Consider the following 19,929-nt stretch of genomic DNA (forward strand, 5'->3'; position numbering starts at 1 on the left):
GGATGAACAGTCCATAACTACAGTGCAGGTGGCCAGATTCTATGTAGCAGCATTGGGGATTCATTGCAAACATGTCTCTTCCCCATCATAGTGATATTATGTAACAAATGTCTTTTCTCTTTTAGCATTGAACCTACAATGGGCCACACAATTTATGGATTGTGATTGTAGTATAGTTAGACCATGTATAGATTTTAGTTATAGATTTCTTAGTTTATCCTAGAATGTTTAACTGTATATTTATTGAGCGCTTTTATTTCTTCTGGTCTCTGGTCTAAGACTGTAATAAATTGATTGAAAATGTAACCAGCAAAAGTGATAATCCATCTCTCACAGTGCTAATACTGTACTATGTCTCCTTACTTTTACATTACTGGTTCTTCTATTCCATTTTATTCTGTTAACTGGATGTACAGTGCTTATTGGTTTCCCTTTGGCTGTATTACTGAATTCATTCATTCATGATTTTTAATTGGTTTTTTTTTTTAAGTTTGTGCAGTGGTCCCCACCTTTTGACTACATGGATCAACAGTCATGGATCAACGGTGGGGGAGGGAAGGGAAGCGTGTGTGCATTCAATCTAATCCTGTGCATATGAAAATGAAGCTTTCCGTGCTCATCTGACGCTTGTGTGGTCCAGTTTTCAATGGTTACCATGGACCGATATGGAGCCACAAAGTAGGCATTGGGGACACTTGATCTTGATGATAAGAGTCTTATCACCATACCAACTGTTAAAGAAATTTGAAAGCAACATAATCAAATGCTCTTTTATTTCAGTTTTGATTACATGAAAGACTGCAGCAAAATAAGAATTATATAAGGTAGATAGCATTTGTAAATATTTGAGTTGCACAGAATCAAACTGCTTATTTAAGTGATGATCACAAAAATGTTTGCTCATTCTAGAACTGTGTACACTTGCTATTATAAGTCAAGCAGCGGCATCTACAGCTAGCCATGATGTCACTCAAATGAAAAAACATGATGTCACAATGGAAGCTGAGCTCACTCTACTTGTATCATCACATGGAAATGTATACTGGGCAAATACATATTGGTAGTTACATCTGTGTTGTAATACCTTGATTCATGCTTAGCAACTATTTCCTCACAGCCCACATTCCTATAAACAAAGCAATTTTGCAGTATTTTTCTACCAGTCAGAATACTTGTATAAAAACTTATTTTCTTGAATTGATTAAAAATGATTCTATCCTGGAAAGAAAGAATTAAAATCCAGTATTATGGAGTATTACGAAGGAATTATCTCTACCCTAATTACAGAAAAGATGGTAAGTGTGGTAGTGAAAGTTCAGTACCACACGATTTAAACAAATCTGATGAGGGATTAAGGGACAGAGCCATTGTACCAACATATGCTGGATGCACCCATTATGGAGAACTAAATCTACCCAAGAATAGGATGCTGTTTGTAGATCGCTTCATAATATAAAAGAAGAAGGGATGGTCAACTTTGAATTTGGCAATCATTGTACTCTTAATTACCGTTATTACAGCAGTGGCAGCAGCTGCCTCAGTGCCTTCTTCGTTGATTTCTATGAATGATTTGTGAACAACTTCAGATATGACTAAATCATTGTTAGTTGACATTCCAGAGAAATCTGCCTTGCTCTCATCAAATGCATCCGTCATTCCCATGCTTCTCAGAACAGGCTTCAGGTCATATTTTTCTTCCAGTTTAAATTTGGGCAAGGAGACCTCAGTTTCTCTTGAGAACATCTTTTTTGGATTGATCCAGTCCATTAATTTCTCATATGTAATTTCTCTCTCCAGCTAAAATAAAATGAAAAGCATTAAAGGAGAAAGAAATTCCTGCTTATATGACACTATGACCTATCCTGATACTAACACAAGTATGATGCAGGTGTTCACAATGATAGAAAAATCCTGGAAGTCACAAATGTAGACCACAGAACCAGGAGAAAAAGTAGAAATATAAGTGTAGCTTTATATTCAAAGTGCATCAATTTCTAACTCAATACATTATTAACAAACATGTGGAATATAAGCCAGATCCACCTGGCAGAGTCACTAGTTCAAGGGTGTCAAACCAGGGGTGAAATGCTACTAGATCGGCCGAGTAGGTAGCGGAGATTGGGGCTGGTTCGGAGAGCCAATAGCAATCTCTAGCTGGTCACGCCCCCCCCCCAACCAATCTGCGGCCCGCAGCCATGAGTGAAGGCAGGCAAGTGGAAGGCCACGTGGAAGGCAGCCCTGCCATGCAGGGAGAGGATCTATAAAGTAAGCCAATGCTGGCCGTGGTTGGGGGAGAGGGAGACCCACTGTACTCAGCCTCAGGGGGGACCTGCAAGGCTCGCTTGCCTTTTGGGCGTGGCGTGCTTGACTTTTGCGCTTGGCTTCTGCGGAGCCTTTGGCTGACTGCTGCCCACTTGCCTTCCCCCCCCCCACCCCACATCCAGCCCATGATGGAGAGCGCGCCGCTTCTGGGCCAAGCCATCCACCTTCGGGTCCCTGCTCTGCCACTGCCGCCACCATTGGCACCGTGGCCGCACAGGAAAACTCCACGATGCAGCGCAGTTCTGGAATGGCGTGGGAGCCCAGGCAAGCTCTGACGCTGCTGCTGCAGCCGGGAACATCCACGTGGGAGAACTCCCCGGCGCAGCGCAGTTCTGGGATTGTGGGGGAGAGCCCAGGCAAGCTCTGCTGCTGCCGCACTGCCACTGTTGCTGCTGCCAGGAGCGTCCCGGCAGGAAAACTCCCTGGGAAGGGCTATGTTTAGACCAGGTTTTGTGTGTGTTTGCGTGTGTGTGAGAGAGTGAGAGACAGACAGAAAAAGAAGGAAAGAGGAAGGGAGAGAGAGAAAGAGAAAGAGAAAGAAAGAGGAAGGGAGAGAGAGAGACAAGAGAGAGAGAGAGAGAAAGAAAGAAAGAGGGAGGGAGGGAGGGAGGGAGGGAGCTTATGACCACAACTGTGCCCCAAATTTTGGTTGCTAAGCAAGTTTCACCACATTTTACAAGTTGGCCACACCCACCCAGTCACATGACCATAATTTGGGGCCAATCAAACTCTTAGCTCTAGAAAGCAGGCAAGGGCAAACAATTTCTGAAAATGTTTCCAGATAAACTACTTGGATTTGTCCAGACAGTTGCCAGAAGCTTTCTTGAAGGCATATACCCACCCAAAAGAATACCTCCACTATATGAACTTGTTTATTCTTTCCTTCAAGCTATGAATCTTGATAGCTATTTCAACATGAAACAGTATAAATTGAGGAATCAAGAACTGAATCCCTTGTATATTAATAATGCCAGAAGAAATACTGTACATTATTGGCAACCTTATCAACTGCCTTGTACACAACAGCTGCAGATGGAACCTCCCTGTATACAATACTTTGAATTACATATGCATTCGCTAATGTTTTTAGACCCTTTTTTATTTTTCCATCTTTTCAAAATAAGGGAAAATACAAGTCAGCCCAATAGTACTAACTATAATTGCAGAAAGCCAAGCTTCAATATTAAAAAGGACAGCATACAGCTAGTACCAGAGATGGACAAGGGCTTAAATTCTGTTTCATGAAAGAAAAACTCACCTTTTCCAATCCAGTAGAACTATCTTCAATTTCATTAGGGAGCAGAAAAAATATGCTCAACTCACTACCAGCATATGGAATCTCAAGAACAGAAATCCGATAGGCTGATATGTAGGTCGTGTTGTATACTCCTTTCCTGAACATCATCTGCACTGTTTTCCTTTCTTTCTATGAATGGGGAAAATGTATGTTAGAAGTAATCTTTCAAATAAATAGGAAATGCAAATAATTCTATCATGTACTTAGCCTTAGCAGTTTTTTTCCTCTGCTTAAATCTTTCATCTTTTGCTTTGACTTTTTAAATCAAACTAAGCATTTACAGTATATGAGCATTTATCATGTCTCAGCCATCCACCAGATTTTCCAGTCTTTATACATAGTGATAATTTACTTTTCACAGAATTTGAATAATTTTAGAATATTAAGGATTAGAATTAAAAAACAAAGATTATGACCTTTAGAAAAGAGAATTATCAATTCTGAAAGCAAAAGAATGCAATGAACCACAGGTCAATGGTTTCAATCAGCAGTTTACTCAAATGAACAGATGTTCATAATATCAAAACAAGCCTTCTTTGTGGAGAGCAACATAGAAACATATTGTGCCTGTTCCTCCTCCATTGAATACTTCCAGGTGATAATACATAATAGATCCATGTACTCAGCAAATATATTCACTAATCCCTCCGCAGTTATTGAGGTTAATCATATACATTTAGTGAAAGTGGTGCTGCACTAAAAATCTCTGTGCAAAGTTCCAATGATAGAAAAGCTACACACAAAGCCTGAAGGATTTAAGATGACGGATCTTCATGATTCATCCATTTCCATGAAGATCAATAAAATGGAAGGAGTAAGCAATTTCTTTGCTACAGGAATGTTTCAAATTAATTCCACACTTGCTTCAGATATATACAAAATAACACAATTTAAAATATTCAAAATGTCTGTTAATACCTTATTAATCCAGAATGGCTGTTCTTCTGTGTGATTTTTATTGAATTTATTTTCCCAGTTTCCCTTGAAATAGATAGCATTCACCAAAACCAGTTTTGTAAGCGAATCAATTATTCCCGGGACAAGCAGATCCTGAATTTTTCCTTTGAAAGTTTTTTTTTTAAAAAAACTGCTTTAATTGACATTTATTATTTCTTAAGATTTATTATTTCTTAACCTCTCTCCCTCCCTCTCTCCATCTCTCTCCCTCCCCCCTCTTGCAAATAACATTGAAATACTTAATAAAACATGAACATGTTTGTAGGTAAGCCAAAATAAATTCATTTTAATTTAATTATTAGATTTCTATCTTGATTCTCCTTTCAGAGCTCAAGGCGATCATCCAGAGAGTTCCTCTGACTGAGGATGGAATATAGCTTTTGCTTCCTCAGGGCCAGTCCAACCCTATCCCTCCATCCATCCACCCATCTTATATCATTATTTAGTAAGGTTGCCACACACTTTCAAGTTAAACAAGAGGCAGGTTAAATAATGGAAATATGCTCAGATGTGTCCATCAATAAAACCAATCATCTATTCTTTGCTAGAATTTCATCTGTGGTTTGGTGGATGTCTATCTAGCAAGTAATGGTTAATTATGATGGGTTTGCCTAACTTGTCTGTCTCTCAAACATGCATATACAATATTGCATGTCTTACCTAATGCAGCTACTCATTAACTCTTATTATCATTCTCACCTGAGGTTTTTTCTTCTACCCAGGCATTTATATGTCTTCTTGAATCTTCTGAACCTTGTTTGAAGTTAAGTTTCTCCAGACCTGAATGGTAGAATCTCTGAGTGGATTCTATAAAAGACTAAAGAAACAATGACATCTTAATAACAGAAGCAATAATAAAAACACAAATTGATTTTGTCTCATTTTTCTATGAACTAACAATTTGGAAACATTATTTTATTTCACTGAATGTTACCTAAAACCAACCAATGGCATTGGATAATTAATATAGTCTAGAAAAAGTATATCAGAGTATATTAGGAATTATATGGAATTATCCTATTAGGAACTATATGGAATAAACTATAACATAGTTTATTCAAGAGTATAGCTGGCAATTATGGGTCACATGGTTCTATTTATGACTTTTATTTGAAAGTTCTATATTTAGGAACACCTTACTGAGTGTTCCTGTAACATTCCAAGTAAAAGCAGCTAGACTTTTAAATTTCCCCTTTAGATAACTCAATGGACCAAGTAAAGCTCTAGGAACATATGGTACTTTATTAGAGACAAGCTGCAATTACAATGAGAGACAAACATTAGAACAAACAAAGCATTTATGATTGTTTCCAACCAGTTCTCCAACATGTATGTCACTTACTGCAAGAAAATCATACGATGTTTCTCCGAAGAGCTGGTTGACCTGACTGAGGCTATAATTGGCATCTGGTTTGTTGATATCAGAAATAAGTTTCTCAAATCTTTGGTGAACCTCTCCATCTTTTGGTAGAGATAACACCTATAAATGATATATGGTTAATCAAATTAAGTTTAACATCAATTCAAAATGTAATACCACAATAGCAGACCCTGGGAAACCTTACACATTTCAAATGATCTCTACATATTTTGGAGGTAAATTTTTTGAAGGATTACCTGCAGATGTATAGCTTTTAAAGTTAATGGCTAATGAAAGTCAAACAGTGTTTGGCCTAGTTAATATTTGGGTAGTGCTTGAATCCCAAGCTTACATAGGAGGCTGACATTTGTTTTTTAAAAAACCCTTCCTTAAAGGAAAATGATTCCTTACTGTTGCCAAGGAAACTGATACAGTACGGGTGTCCATAAAGGTCCTAAAAGTTAAGCTTGACCTCACTTTCCTGCCCATGTTTGGACTTCTTCATTTTCGAAAGTCCTAGTCACTGATCTCCTTTGAAAATCAATTTGACTGAGAAGCAAGAGAGATAGAGGATTTTCACAAATGTTCCTTTCCTAGAAAAATAGATTTCAAAATCATAAAGAGCAACCCCTCCATGTATAAAATATTTTTTTAAGAAGCAAAAGGAATGTTCTTGTACTTGCTATAGGAGCCATCTTTAAAACAGTGCCATGTTTTGCCTTCTCTGTCACAATATTTGCTCTTTGAAACCATTTCGCCTCAGAGATTCAAGTTCCCCTGACCATCCTTCAAATGGGCCTTGAAGGACTGGCTTTTTTCCTTAGATGCTAAGCTAAGAAGCATCCACCTTGAGTGGATTCTGTTGGTTAGCCTGTATTATTGTCTTTTGTTTTTTTTACTGTATTAAACCTGTTTTGATTTTGGGTGGTCGGTCTATATATTTGAGAAATAAATGAATGCGATGGCTATCCTGGATTGAAGCACAAACATGTACCAGAACCAGGATTCTGTGTCGATCTCTCCATTCCCCCGTTTCAGAGTTCCTTTTATTTAAAAGAAAATGAAGTCAGTTTTAGGACTTAAACTGGAGGTGGCATGTTTTTTCTATCACAGCATATCATTAAATTGTCCTGATTTGGGGGTAATTGTGGTAAAGGGCATCTCTAGGATCCACAAAAATGATTTTTCAAATCCTGGGACTTCAAGTTAAGGACTTTTGTCCAAAAAAATACTATTTGCTAAGAGCCGTGATGGCACAGTGGTTAGAATGCAGTGCTGCAGGCTGCATTCACTTCAGGAGTTCGATTCTGAACGGCTCAAGATTTCTCAGCCTTCCATCCTTCTGAGGTGGGTAAAATGAGGACCCAGATTATTGGGGGCAATATGCTGACTCTGTAAACTGCTTAGAGGGGGCTGTAAAGCACTATGAAGTAGTATATAAATCTGAGTGCTATTGCTATTTCCATAATTAGCAATTGCCGTAATGGCTTTGAAGAAGTCAAGCACAGAGAGCTGAACCCCAATCAGACTTTCTATGCATGCTGTTTACATTCCAAGCAAATAGGAGCTGCTCCCATCCTCATGCAAACAGAATCTCAAATCTGGATGAGAATTGGGAGGAGAATTAAAGAAACTCGATAATAGTGTCATCTCTTGTGCTTGCTGCATTTTTTCAAAAGCTAATCAAACAGTTGGCAATTGCACGAACAGCATCATCTTGAGAGTGGAGCCAGGTTAAGGTGATGGGTGTACTTGGAATCTTTTAGAGCAGATGATTAGCCGCCCACAGTGGCATGATTGCAAAATGGGCATCATATAAACTTCATAAATAAATAGATGTTGTCATAATTGGCTTTGGGGTGGGGACCACCTCCTAGCCAATACCTTTTTTCTTTTTGATAAATTGTATGTTGATATACCTTTAACATCTGAGCTTGTGTGTTATTTCTGGCACCCAACAAGACCATTAGCAGTGCAGAAGAGATTCTCAAAGGAGAAAAAAACAAATTGTTGGGAGGATCATTTGCACTAAGCTTCTTGAAGAGGTTGAGAGCAAAAATGGTGTTCGCCACGGAAAAGCTGCCCATGTTTTCGAGCCTAGAAAACAAAGATAGTACAAGAAACCATAGATTAATTCCTAGATAATGAGATGACCAAAGAACATCCCATCCAGGCACTTATTTTTTTGTTCTACTTGAACAATTATTCTACTTGCTTTAAGGAATGTGATTTACAGAACGTAGGTGACAAAATATAAGGGAACTATCTGTATCTATTTCTTTCTTTCTATCTATCTATCTTCTATCTATCTATCTATCTATCTATCTATCTATCTATCTATCTATCTATCTATCTATCTATCTATCTATCTATCTATCGTATTTATCAAACTATAAGGTGCATCTAAATTTAGAAGAGGAAAACAACAACAAAAAAAGGTTTTGCCTTTGCATACACAATTTTTGGCCCTTTTTTCGCCTCTTTTTTTTTGCCTTTTCCAACCTTTTTTGGCCATTTTTGGGGCTTTTTTCAGCCCATTTTTGAGGCTTTTTTGACCCATTTTTGAGGCTTTTTTGGATTAATGTAATTAGGTTACATATATTAGAAGAAAATAGAGAAACAGACATCTTTCTAGTCAGACAGTGCAACTCCTTCCTGTGAACTCAGATGAATCCTTGTTTCAAAGCAACCCTGCTATAAATAGGTTGACTCAAATATTAAGCAAACAGATATTTATGGTAAAAGATGAAACAAACAGAAAGAGGACTACAAAAAATTCAGTAAAGAGAAGATAAAGGTGTCTTTTAAGTAATAGATTCTAGAAAAATTGCCTAATCTCACTCTAGCCTTATGAACCATTTAGGAGATTCTGAAATTATAGATGCTTTAATTTTGCCTCCCAATATGTCCACTATGGCTTCCACTAAATTTTATTATTTTTCTGTTGTTCAAGAGAATTTTTATCTCTCTTTTCTGCAAACAGTGTTGTCAAGAAATCTTTGGAAAAACTAGAAGCTACCTTCCATATTAGAAAAGCTCTATAACCAGAACATCTAAGTATTTATACAACGAGTCCCAACCAAGGGAGCCACAGCAAGCAATCAATCAGCCCTAAAATGGGGCTATGTCAATCTGATCTGTTGCACCTGCATGAATTAGAACAAGACAGAGAGAAATATACAATGGTTGTACCTTGAAGAGGTAGTGTTCTGAGCTGGTAGAGCAGTTACTGGAGACGTCTGGCTGGAGAGAAACACTGACAAAGCTGCCACAAATCCTGAAAGATGGAAAACGAACATTTTTGGGGTAGTGTCTTCCCTGGTTTGACTTAACAGCTTCCAAGCACTCTGCCTCTCCACGAGCAATAGAGATCACTGGTTAGAGAAGAAGGAAATGGCTGGAAGGGCAGGAGAGGAATTTGGACGCTGTTGTGACTCCAGCCCCCGAACCTGTCCCATGCCTGGAAGTGACTTGTAGCCGAGCCTGCTGCCAGAGAATGACTTGGACAGTGAGGGGGAAGGGCCATCAGGACTTACCTCGGAAGCACCGGCCTCCCTGGATCAGCTCCAGGAGCCAGAAGCAGGCCAAGTGAAAGAGATAACGAGGCCTCCTTCCCCTGACTCTTTCCCCCCCCCCCGGCCACGCCTGCAGACCCAGCTGACAGCAATCAGGCTTGGTTGAATCCTAGGTTTTGTAGGCAGGAGAGGAGGGAACAACAGAAGCAAGGGTGGGGCAGGCCTAGGAAGTGCTGAGTCATGGAGCCACACCCCACAGGATATAAAAGGCAGCGAGAGCTGGTGTGTCTCTTTGTAACAGGCAAATCCACTGATTGACTAGAGCTGAAGTTTGTGACTCACCAGCGTCGTGGAAGATAACGAGGGCTCTTGGCAGACGCTGGCTCTTTTGCCGCCAGAGCTGATAGTGCCGGCTAATTAAGCCATCATTCGTACAGAGGCGGAGGAGGACAGAACAGACGCGGAGAGGCGGATGTTCATGACTATCACTTTAAATGGGAGTGGCCCCTTTCATGGGAGTGGCCCTTTAAACAGTCACAATCTCCCTTGGCACTCCATAAACAGAAATACACCATTGCAACATAATTTCTAGCTATCTTAATAAACCTATTTGTATTTATTATTTTTTATAAATAACTCAGGCCTCTTCCTCCTCCAGCTTCCTGCATAACTTGTAGACCAGGGGTGTAAAACTGGTGGCCTTAAAAGAATGATTTAAATTTGCCCAAAAATTTAAAATAACAATACACCCCACAAAATTATAAAAATTTAAAAACCCATCAAATTCAAAGCGCTCCATGGCATAGGGCCGGGCTATTTACGGGACCGCCTACTGCTACCGAATACCTCCCACCGACCCGTGCGCTCTCACAGAGAGGGACTCCTCAGGGTGCCGTCGGCGCGTCAGTGTCGTCTGGCGACGCCCAGGGGAAGGGCCTTCTCTGTGGGGGCTCCCGCCCTTTGGAACGAACTCCCCCCGGGACTCCGTCAACTTCCGGACCTCCGAACCTTTCGTCGCGAGCTTAAAACGCATTTATTCATCTGCGCAGGACTGGGTTAGTTTTTTAAATTTATGGGTTTTAATTGGGTTTTTATTATTTATTCTAAATTTTTAATTTCGGCCCAATTGAATAAGTTTTTTAATTGTATTTTAATTGTGTTTATATTGTAACATTATTGTGTATTTTATTTAGCTGTGAACCGCCCTGAGTCCTTCGGGAGAAGGGCGGTATAGAAATTTAAATAATAAATAAATAATAAATAAATAAATAGATGTTGTCATAATTGGCTTTGGGGTGGGGACCACCTCCTAGCCAATCCCTTTTTTCTTTTTGATAAATTGTATGTTGATATACCTTTAACATCTGAGCTTGTGTGTTATTTCTGGCACCCAACAAGACCATTAGCAGTGCAGAAGAGATACTCAAAGGAGAAAAAAACAAATTGTTGGGAGGATCATTTGCACTAAGCTTCTTGAAGAGGTTGAGGGCAAAAATGGTGTTCGCCACAGAAAAGCTGCCCATGTTTTCGAGCCTAGAAAACAAAGATAGTAAGAGAAACCATAGATTAACGCCTAGATAATGAGATGACCAAAAAACATCCCATCCACGCAACTATGTTTTTGTTCTGTTTGAACAATTATTCTACTTGCTTTAAGGAATATGATTTACAGAACCTAGGTGACAAAATATAAGGGAACTATCTATATCTATTTCTTTCTTTCTTTCTTTCTTTCTATCTATCTATCTATCTATCTATCTATCTATCTATCTATCTATCTATCTATCTATCTATCTATCTATCTATCTATCTATCTAATTTTTCAGACTATAAGATGCACCTAAATTTAGAAGAGGAAAACAAAAAAAAAGTTTTTGGCCTCTGCATGTGCAATTTTCGGCCCTTTTTTCACCTCTTTTTTTGCCTTTTCTAACCTTTTTTTGGCTGTTTTTGAGGCTTTTTTCAGCCCGTTTTTCAGGCTGTTTTCGAGGCTGTTTTCAGCTCATTTTCTAGGCTACTTTCGGCCCATTTTTGAGGCTTTTTTTACCTGTTTTTGAGGCTTTTTTGGATTAATGTAATATAATTAGATTACATATATTAAGTACTGTAAATGCTAATTTAAAAAGAAAATTAGAAGAAAATAGAAACATCTTTCTAATCAGACAGTGCAACTCCTTCCTGTGAATTCAGATGAATCCCTGTTTCAAAGCAACCCTGCTATAAATAGGCTCACTCAAATATTACGCGAACAGATATTTGTGGTAAAAGAAGAAACAAACAGAAAGAGGATTAAAAAGAATTCAGTAAAGAGAAGATAAAGGTGTCTTTTAAGTAATAGATTCTAGAAAAAGTGCCTAATCTCACTCTAGCCTAATGAACCATTTAGGAGACTCTGAAATTATAGATGCTTTAGTTTTGCCTCCCATTGTGGCTTCCGCTAAATTTTATTATTTTTCTGTTGTTCAAGAGAATTTCTATCTCTCTTCTCTGCAAACAGTGTCATCAACAAATCTTTGGAAAAACTGGAAGCTACCTTCCATATTAGAAAAGCTCTATCACCAGAACATCTAAGTATTTACACAACGAGTCCCAACTAAGGGAGCCACAGCAAGCGGTCGATGGGGCCCTAAAATGGGGCTATGTCAATCTCACCTGTTCCACCTGCAGGAACAAGACAGAGAAAAACATACAATGGTTGTACCTTGAAGAGGTAGTGTTCTGAGCTGGTAAGGCAGTTACTGGAGATGTCTGGCTGGAGAGAAACACTGACAAAGCTGCCACAAATCCTGAAAGATGGAAAATGAACATTTTTGGGGTACTGTCTTCCCTGGTTTGACTTAACAGCTTCCAAGCACTCTGCCTCTCCACGAGCAATAGAGATCACTGGTTAGAGAAGAAGGAAATGGCTGGAAGGGCAGGAGAGGAATTTGGACGCGGAGAGGCAGATATTTATGACTATCACTTTAAATTTCATGGGAGTGGCCCTTTAAACAGTCACAATCTCCCTTGGCACTCCATAAACAGAAATACACCATTGCAACATAATTTCTAGCTATCTTAATAAACCTATTTGTACTTATTATTTTTTATAAATAACTCAGGGTACTAAATGTACTTTAGACCTCTTCCTCCTCCAGCTTCCTGCATAACTTGTAGAGCAGGGGTGTAAAACTGGCGGTCTGTGGTCTGGATGTGTCACTTACAGGCCACACCTACCGAAGCTCCGCGAAGGGAAAAAATGTCACAAAACATCACGTGACGGCAATGGGACGCCATGTGTTTGACACCCGTGATGGAGAAGCTCAGAACATGGGTCACAGTGCACTGAAGAATCTAAACTAGAAGCCTGAAGGCACAATGAGAGGGCTGTGGCAAATTAGATGATGAATAACATTTTTCTTCTCATAAATCAAACATTCAATCTTAATACATTTTTTCTAAAAAAAACCAAAACTCCTAAGTAGTTGTGGATAACAAACTAAGTGCTATTGCAGTAGTTTGCAGAGCCTATTTGTTGGTCGAATGGAAGCCCAAAGCAATTTAGATATTTGCATATGGACAAATGATGGTCTATATCAGGGGTGTCAAACACAAGGCCTGCGATGTGATTGGATCTGGCCCACAGGCCATCCTGGAAAATGTAAGAGGCTGGCGTGCATTGATTTGGTCCGGTCTATATTCTATTGTTTGTGGGAAGGCCAGCAGGTACTAATCATAATTTTATATATAAGCGGTTAAACTTTAAAAATATCAAATTAAATTATTAAAAGTAGTGCCACACTGTCCAGAGACTAACAGGAAAGGTATCCTAGCAGATTTTGACTAATCTTGAAAAGTTAAGCAGAATGAATCCTTCTGGGATTGGGAACTGGGAAATCCTGGAAGAAGGCGGGCTTGAAGCATTTGTACATTATGCCGAAGAAGCTCTATGGATCTTCCCATCCAGAAGTTAGATTCTACTATGGATTGTTAAGGGTAATCTTGGCTCACAACCAAATGTTGTGGACTATTGAGCAGAATACCCTTTGAGATTACGCATGAAAACGACTGAGAATGATTGTGGACAATAACAGTTAATATACAAACAAACTGGGGTTTGATAATATTTTACTTTTAGGGAAAAGCAAAAGTATAGTCCAAAAACAATCCAAGTGATGCACATATAAAGTCAGTCCAGGGATATTTCAAATATCAAGTCTTCCTACCAATCGTAGACTTGGACAACAAACCAGATCTTCTTTAGTTTCTTTCAAGAACACAGTGCAATACACAACAGTCAGTAAATATTAAAGAATCAATTAATAGCCATGATCAAGCAAAGATCATGCATAGAGCTCAAACATAGAGTTTCAGCATATCAGCAGGTAACAATGGTGTAGTGTCCCCACAAACTATAATTTAGCTTTCCTTAAGTACATTGGCTACAGAGCTCAACCAATCAGGATGCATGATGATGCAATACAGTTTTAAAGCAATGTAATACCTTTCTTACTCCAAACATACATAGTTGGTTTATATATTGCCTGACTAACTAGTTAGACAAATAGCCATTTCCTAACACGGATATATTCTTTATTATTTTTATTCCGCCTTTATTATTTTTTATAAATAACTCAGGGCACCAAATGTACTTTAGGCTTCTTCCTCCTCCAGCTTCCTGCATAACTTGTAGAGCAGGGGTGTAAAACTGGCGGTCTGCGGTCTGGATGCGTTACTCACAGGCCACACCCACCCAAGCTTCGCGAAGGGAAAAAATGTCATGAAATGTCTAAACTAGAAGCCTGAAAGGCACAATGAGAGGCTGTGGCAAATCAGATAGTGAATAACGTTTTTCTTCTCATAAATCAAACAGTCAATCTTAATACATGCGCTTCAAGGTATTGGTGCGCTTCAAGGTATTGGTTACCACCTTTAAAGCGCTCCATGGCTTAGGGCCGGGCTATTTACGGGACCGTCTACTGCCGGCCTCTATCTCCCATCGTCCGGTGCGTTCCCACAGAGAGGGACTCCTCAGGGTGCCGTCAGCCAAACAGTGTCGACTGGCGGCCCCCAGGGGGAGGGCCTTCTCTGTGGGGGCTCCGACCCTGTGGAACGAACTTCCCCTCGGGCTTCGACAACTATCTGACCTTAGGACCTTTCGCCGCGAACTTAAAACCTATTTATTTCGTATGGTTGGACTAGCTTGATTTTATTCTTAATTTTAATTGAATTTGATGGGTTTTTAAATTTTTGTAATTTTGTGGGGTGTATTGTTATTTTAAATTTTTGGGCAAATTTAAATCATTCTTTTAAGGGTTATTTTTAGCTATTGTGTATGTTTGTATTTTATCTGCCTGTTCACCGCCCTGAGTCCTTCGGGAGAAGGGCGGTATACAAATTAAAATATTATTATTATTATTATTATTATTATTACATTTTTCTAAAAAAAACCCTCCTTTGTAGTTGTGGATAACAAACTAAGTGCTATTGCAGGAGTTTGTAGAGCCTATCTCTTGGTAGAATGGAAGCCCAATTCAATTAGATCAGCATTCAAAAGATGCTTTCCTCCTGAAAGCAGAGAGTTACACCAGTTCGCTAATGCAAGGAACCTTCTTGTTGAGATTCCCAGCCCTGTTCCTTCGTGCACCTGATATTCTTCCTGGGTGTTGTAATCCCCATTTCTAAACAATTGAGCAGACTAAGAAGTCAGGAGAAGGGACAGTCAGTTCTGCCTCTCATTCCATGAGAGATGCCTACACTTAGACTGCTCACATACAGGTACAGGAAGGAAAATGAGAACATAAAGGCCTTTGTCTAAGCCCTTTCCAAAGCATCCTTTGTCTTCTTGGTCCCCACGTTTCTAATTTTGTTTAGGAGGTTAGAATATTCTGACATGCAACCTCCAAAATTCCTTTAAGACACCATTTTGCAGTTTAGAATGATTTCCCCAATAATCTTGGAGATTAGGCTTTTGAATGCATTTAAAATGAAATAATACAATTTACAGAAAAATATGCTACTCACATTAATACATGAAAATGTTTTTTCTTTATAGATGCTACTGGTAGTTTTAAGCAAGTAAGTATGGGATTGATTGATTTTAGAGATCTGTTCCTGGAACACAGAAGATTTCATCTTGCCTAAAGTTTGACTCTATGTACAGAGACAGTGTTGGTCTTCACACTATCAATTGATTTGAATGAGTACTTTTTTTTTTTTTGAGAATTTTTAAAATTTATTTTTAACATAAAAAAACCTCATCAGATTGATTCAATTACATTACAACGTTACATTGTCATCTCAACCTGTTAAGATCTCATCAAAACTAGTTATGTTATTATAAAAGCTTTCTGTTTGTTTATGTTTACATTTATGTGCATCTGAGCATAAACAAAGTATTCATTCAGTAAAACTGAATGAATACTTTGTTTATGCTCAGATGCACATACACAAGTAACAGCACATGCACATGTGTTATCCGTAAATGTCAGCAGATCCATTAGCATGGTGTGCCTGGCACAAACAGAACCTAAGCCAGAAAGGTAAACTTTACTCTTTATTTATATATACAAGCAAGGAGGGCTCCTCATCCAATAGAGGAGCAGCTTAAAAAGATAGAGAATCGCTTGATATATAATTCGAACATATTGAGTTTGGAGTGAGTTCTTTCATAGGTTAATATCATTTGACATATCTCTGATGGAGAACACATGCTCCACAACTCTAATTTGTAGCATATAACATACCACAGCAGGGGTCACCAACTGGTGGTCATAAGTTTTCCACTGCAAAATTATTTGCATTTTTACATTGCACTAGATCAGGAGTCCTCAAACTTGGTCCTTAGGCCAGATACATGCAATGAATATTTGTGTTGCTGCAGAAAGTCTCCTTCTTCAGGGCCTTTTTGTGTGGGTCGGGTGGGGGGAGGGTAGAAAATCCAACTTGAAGTCTGCTTCAGCCTCCTAGTACAAGGCTTTGGGTGAAGGCTGGAAGGAAGTGCCACTGGTGGCGAAGAGTTGGAGGGCCTTGTTCCAGTGGGACTGCCTCATGGCCTGGAACTGGCTGACCATCTCAGCCTGCTAAGCCACCAGGCACTGGTACCTGGCCTTTCACTCCCGCAGGTCTTCCCTCTGCTTGGAAAGCCTATGATCGTAATCCTCAGTGAGGTGCTTCTGCTGAGCCTCCTTCTTGGTCAGATCCAATTTGAACTGGGCCAGCTGTTTTGCCAACTCTTTCTCATGGTGGCTGCTTAGCTCCAACAACTGCTTTCTGTTGGGGCCCTAAGCAGCCCAGGCAGGCAAGCAAGGAGTGGCTGGGAAGGAGGCGAGTAGAGGTTGGTGAGGCTCCCCTTGACATGAGTGACATCGAGCTGGCCATGCCCACCCAGTCACATGACTACCTAACCACATGCACCCAGCCAGTCATTAGGCAGATCATATTACTGGTCCTTGGGATTTAAAATTATGAATTTAGTGGTTTCTGAGGTCTGAAAGGTTGGTGACCCTGTACCACAGCATCCCATAATATTCTTAGTATGAGCAAGAAACGTCTTCAGTTCTGTAACTGAACTGAAGACGTTTCTTGGATGAGAAGCGAAAGAACTTCAGGGAACAACAAAGGTCAGTTGCCTTTTGAAAAAGCACCTTTGGGACAACCAGCGCCTGGATGACTGTGAATCTCCATAGACATTCTTAGTACGATGGTAGGAGATGAACAGGCTGAGCTGGAGGGTGCAGTTAAACACATAATCAGTTTAGACTCATTGAAAAGTCTCAAGGGACTCAAGTTTAGTTCCCCATGAATTTTACTGACCCTTATTGTAGCGCCAGTTTTGCTTGGTCATTGCACAGCCATGAGGGACCCAAGTCCAGTCCTGCTTGAATTCCATTTACCCTTTTCTAGCGCCAATTTAGCTTTACATTCTTGCATATAGATGACAAGAATAACCTCTTAGTGCTTTGAATCCAACCCCTGTTCCTGATTACTTGTCCGTAACATCAATCTTGTTAAAGCTGATCTTCATATTCAGGAGGTATGGTCTTTATATCATAATGAGGTTACAAGTAATGAAAGTCAATATCCTGGATGGTTTATTTATTTATTTTATTTATTTTATTTGATTTTTATACCGCCCTTCTCCCGAAGGACTCAGGGCGGTGTACAGGCAGAAGTAAAAAAGACAATACAATGTACAATTTAAAATGTAAATTAAAAAACTTATTATAATTAGCCCGAAACTTTAAAATATATAAAAAACTAAAATCCCATTTAAAATTGATATTAAAAATTTAAGAAATTTAAAAGACCAATAAAATTCAAGCCAGCCCCACGCGAATGAAAAGATGGTTTGAACCAATTCTCTTATCAGACTGTACCTAGCTTTTTATGTTCCTTCAAGAATTAGAAACATTTATGGAAAAAACTCCTAGTGACTAAAAACATGAATCAAAATCCACTCCCACCACCCTCGCTGTTGCCATCACACACAAAGTTTTCAGGTTCAGTACAACATAAAATCATTCTAGAATAAAATCATTTTTCACAACTGATTGAAAATGATAACTTTAAAGAAGCATTAATGGAGCTAGCTTGGTTCTTCCTATGGTTAAAAAAATGCTGATATATTGTCAAAAATAAGGAAGAGTACTGTGAAAAATAGAACAAATCATGCGCTCTGTACATGCACATTTTATTTATATACAGTGTTTATGGCAGAATTACTCTCTTCCTTTATTTTATTTGTTTTTGGCTTTGTTACACAATATATGAACATTTTTTATTTCCTTCTGCTGGGTTGAAATGAAGCACCTGATAACAGAGTTGTAAGAATAATTACTAGAAAGATAAATACAATGTCTTTTCTTCTTAACAGCGGTAAATAACATTGTACGTAAATTATGTAAACAGTATCCAAATTTAAAAGAACATCTGGCTTAAAGTGTTTGCTCACTTACTGTCTAAACACATTTTATTTCAATCCTAAAACTTGAAAACCCTTTGAATTTCCTAGCTAGGCTTTCCTGGGTTTGGATCTTATTTACATTTCACCTTTTAAAAACGTATTATTGTTTGCATGTTAAGAATAATAAACATTTAAAAAATATGGATAACCTATGTGTGAGGGTAAAATGGCTGTCAATCATATCAAATTGCGAGACGACTTCCGGTATCCGGTGGCAACGGACGTCTGGAAGGCTTCTCCTGCCTCCAGTGTCCGAATCCGGCCGCCGCCGAGGCCCTTAGGGGCCAGGTGTTCCGAAAAGGACACCTGCCGCACGGACGGCTCGCCAGGGGTCTCCCAGCCGATATACAGGACTGGGGGGACCGATGCTGGCGCGTCCTAGGCTCGGCGGGGTTCGAGGCCACAGGCCGCGCCATTATTTTGGTCGCCGCCTGGGCCGCTGTGCTCGTGACACCGGGGCTTTGGATTTATAATTGCAGCAGCCTGGTGGTGAACAGGGAACGGAGAAGAATTGAGGAATGAAGAAGGGAAGGGGATATCGGCAAATGTGAGTGGAGTACTCCGGAGTGCGGGGGGTTTTTTTCTCCCCTGCGACTGGAAGGAGTACGAATCACTTTGGAGAGAGGAGAACTTAAAATAACAAGATTACCGGTTTTGTGGAGCTCTGGAGAAAGAGGTGATGGAGAAATTTAGGAGGGAGGGTTTGAGGCCCCCCCTCCCTCTGGGGAACAATGGTGGCGTCCAGCTTCCGCCTTCACTATGAGAATCTTGATGACATCACTTCCCTTCGGCTTCCTGGTTGACTAACTGTACTCTGGACTCGTTGCTCCTGTGAGTGCCCCCTGGTGGATCCGGAGGAAATTATAAGGATACTGTGCTTGCCTGAGGATTTTAAAAAATTTTTTTTTTTAAATGGCAAAAGGTCAGAGACCAACTGCTGGAGAAATGGAGAGAATTCTGGAAAAGTTATCTAATATGGACAAGAAACTGGATGAAATAAGAGCAGAAATTGTGACTATCCAAAAGGATTTAAAGGATACTCAACAAGTCTCAGCAGAAAATAAGCAGAAAGTGGAAGGTCTGAGGGTGAGATGCGGGCAGTGCAGAAAAGAGGGAGACGACAAGCAATGCTGTGCTTGGACTACAGATGGATAAAATGTCTTATTTCCTTAGGTTTCAAAATTTGGAAGAAGTGGACCAAGAAGACTTGAGAGATGTTGTGACTAAACTGTTGGGAGAATTTCTTGGGAGAGGTGTTGATTTTATGAATTGGGATGTGGATCGAGTTTATAGAGTTAATTCACAATATGCACGCACGCATGCAGTTCCTAGAGAGGTTCATGTCAAATTTGTGAAAAGAGAGACGAGAGATGAAATTTTTAGAAAACATAGGAGTGGGGCACTGACTTATAGGGGCAGGGAGATAGCCATTCTGAGGCAGATTCCCAGACAGGTACGTGAAATGAGAAAGAAATATTATTTTTATCAAGCAAATTGTACCAGAAGGAGTGGGCTTCAGATGGCTGATGCCAGA

At 39.6% G+C, this 19,929-nt stretch overlaps 1 protein-coding gene across 1 annotated transcript; it reads right to left on the bottom strand.

The window, feature by feature from the left end:
• Positions 1 to 779: 779 nt before the first annotated feature.
• On the bottom strand, positions 780 to 9,926 carry LOC131194020 (leukocyte elastase inhibitor-like). The gene is made up of 7 exons (XM_058174556.1): positions 9,129 to 9,926; positions 7,856 to 8,033; positions 5,919 to 6,056; positions 5,276 to 5,393; positions 4,538 to 4,680; positions 3,581 to 3,748; positions 780 to 1,797 (listed from the first exon to the last, which is right to left on the bottom strand). Exons 1-7 carry the CDS (start codon positions 9,233 to 9,235, stop codon positions 1,396 to 1,398), a joined length of 1,254 nt encoding a protein of 417 aa, XP_058030539.1. The 5' UTR covers positions 9,236 to 9,926; the 3' UTR covers positions 780 to 1,395.
• Positions 9,927 to 19,929: the final 10,003 nt, after the last annotated feature.

This window comes from Ahaetulla prasina, chromosome 3 (genome assembly GCF_028640845.1).
Source record: "Ahaetulla prasina isolate Xishuangbanna chromosome 3, ASM2864084v1, whole genome shotgun sequence".
NCBI lineage: Eukaryota > Metazoa > Chordata > Lepidosauria > Squamata > Colubridae > Ahaetulla > Ahaetulla prasina.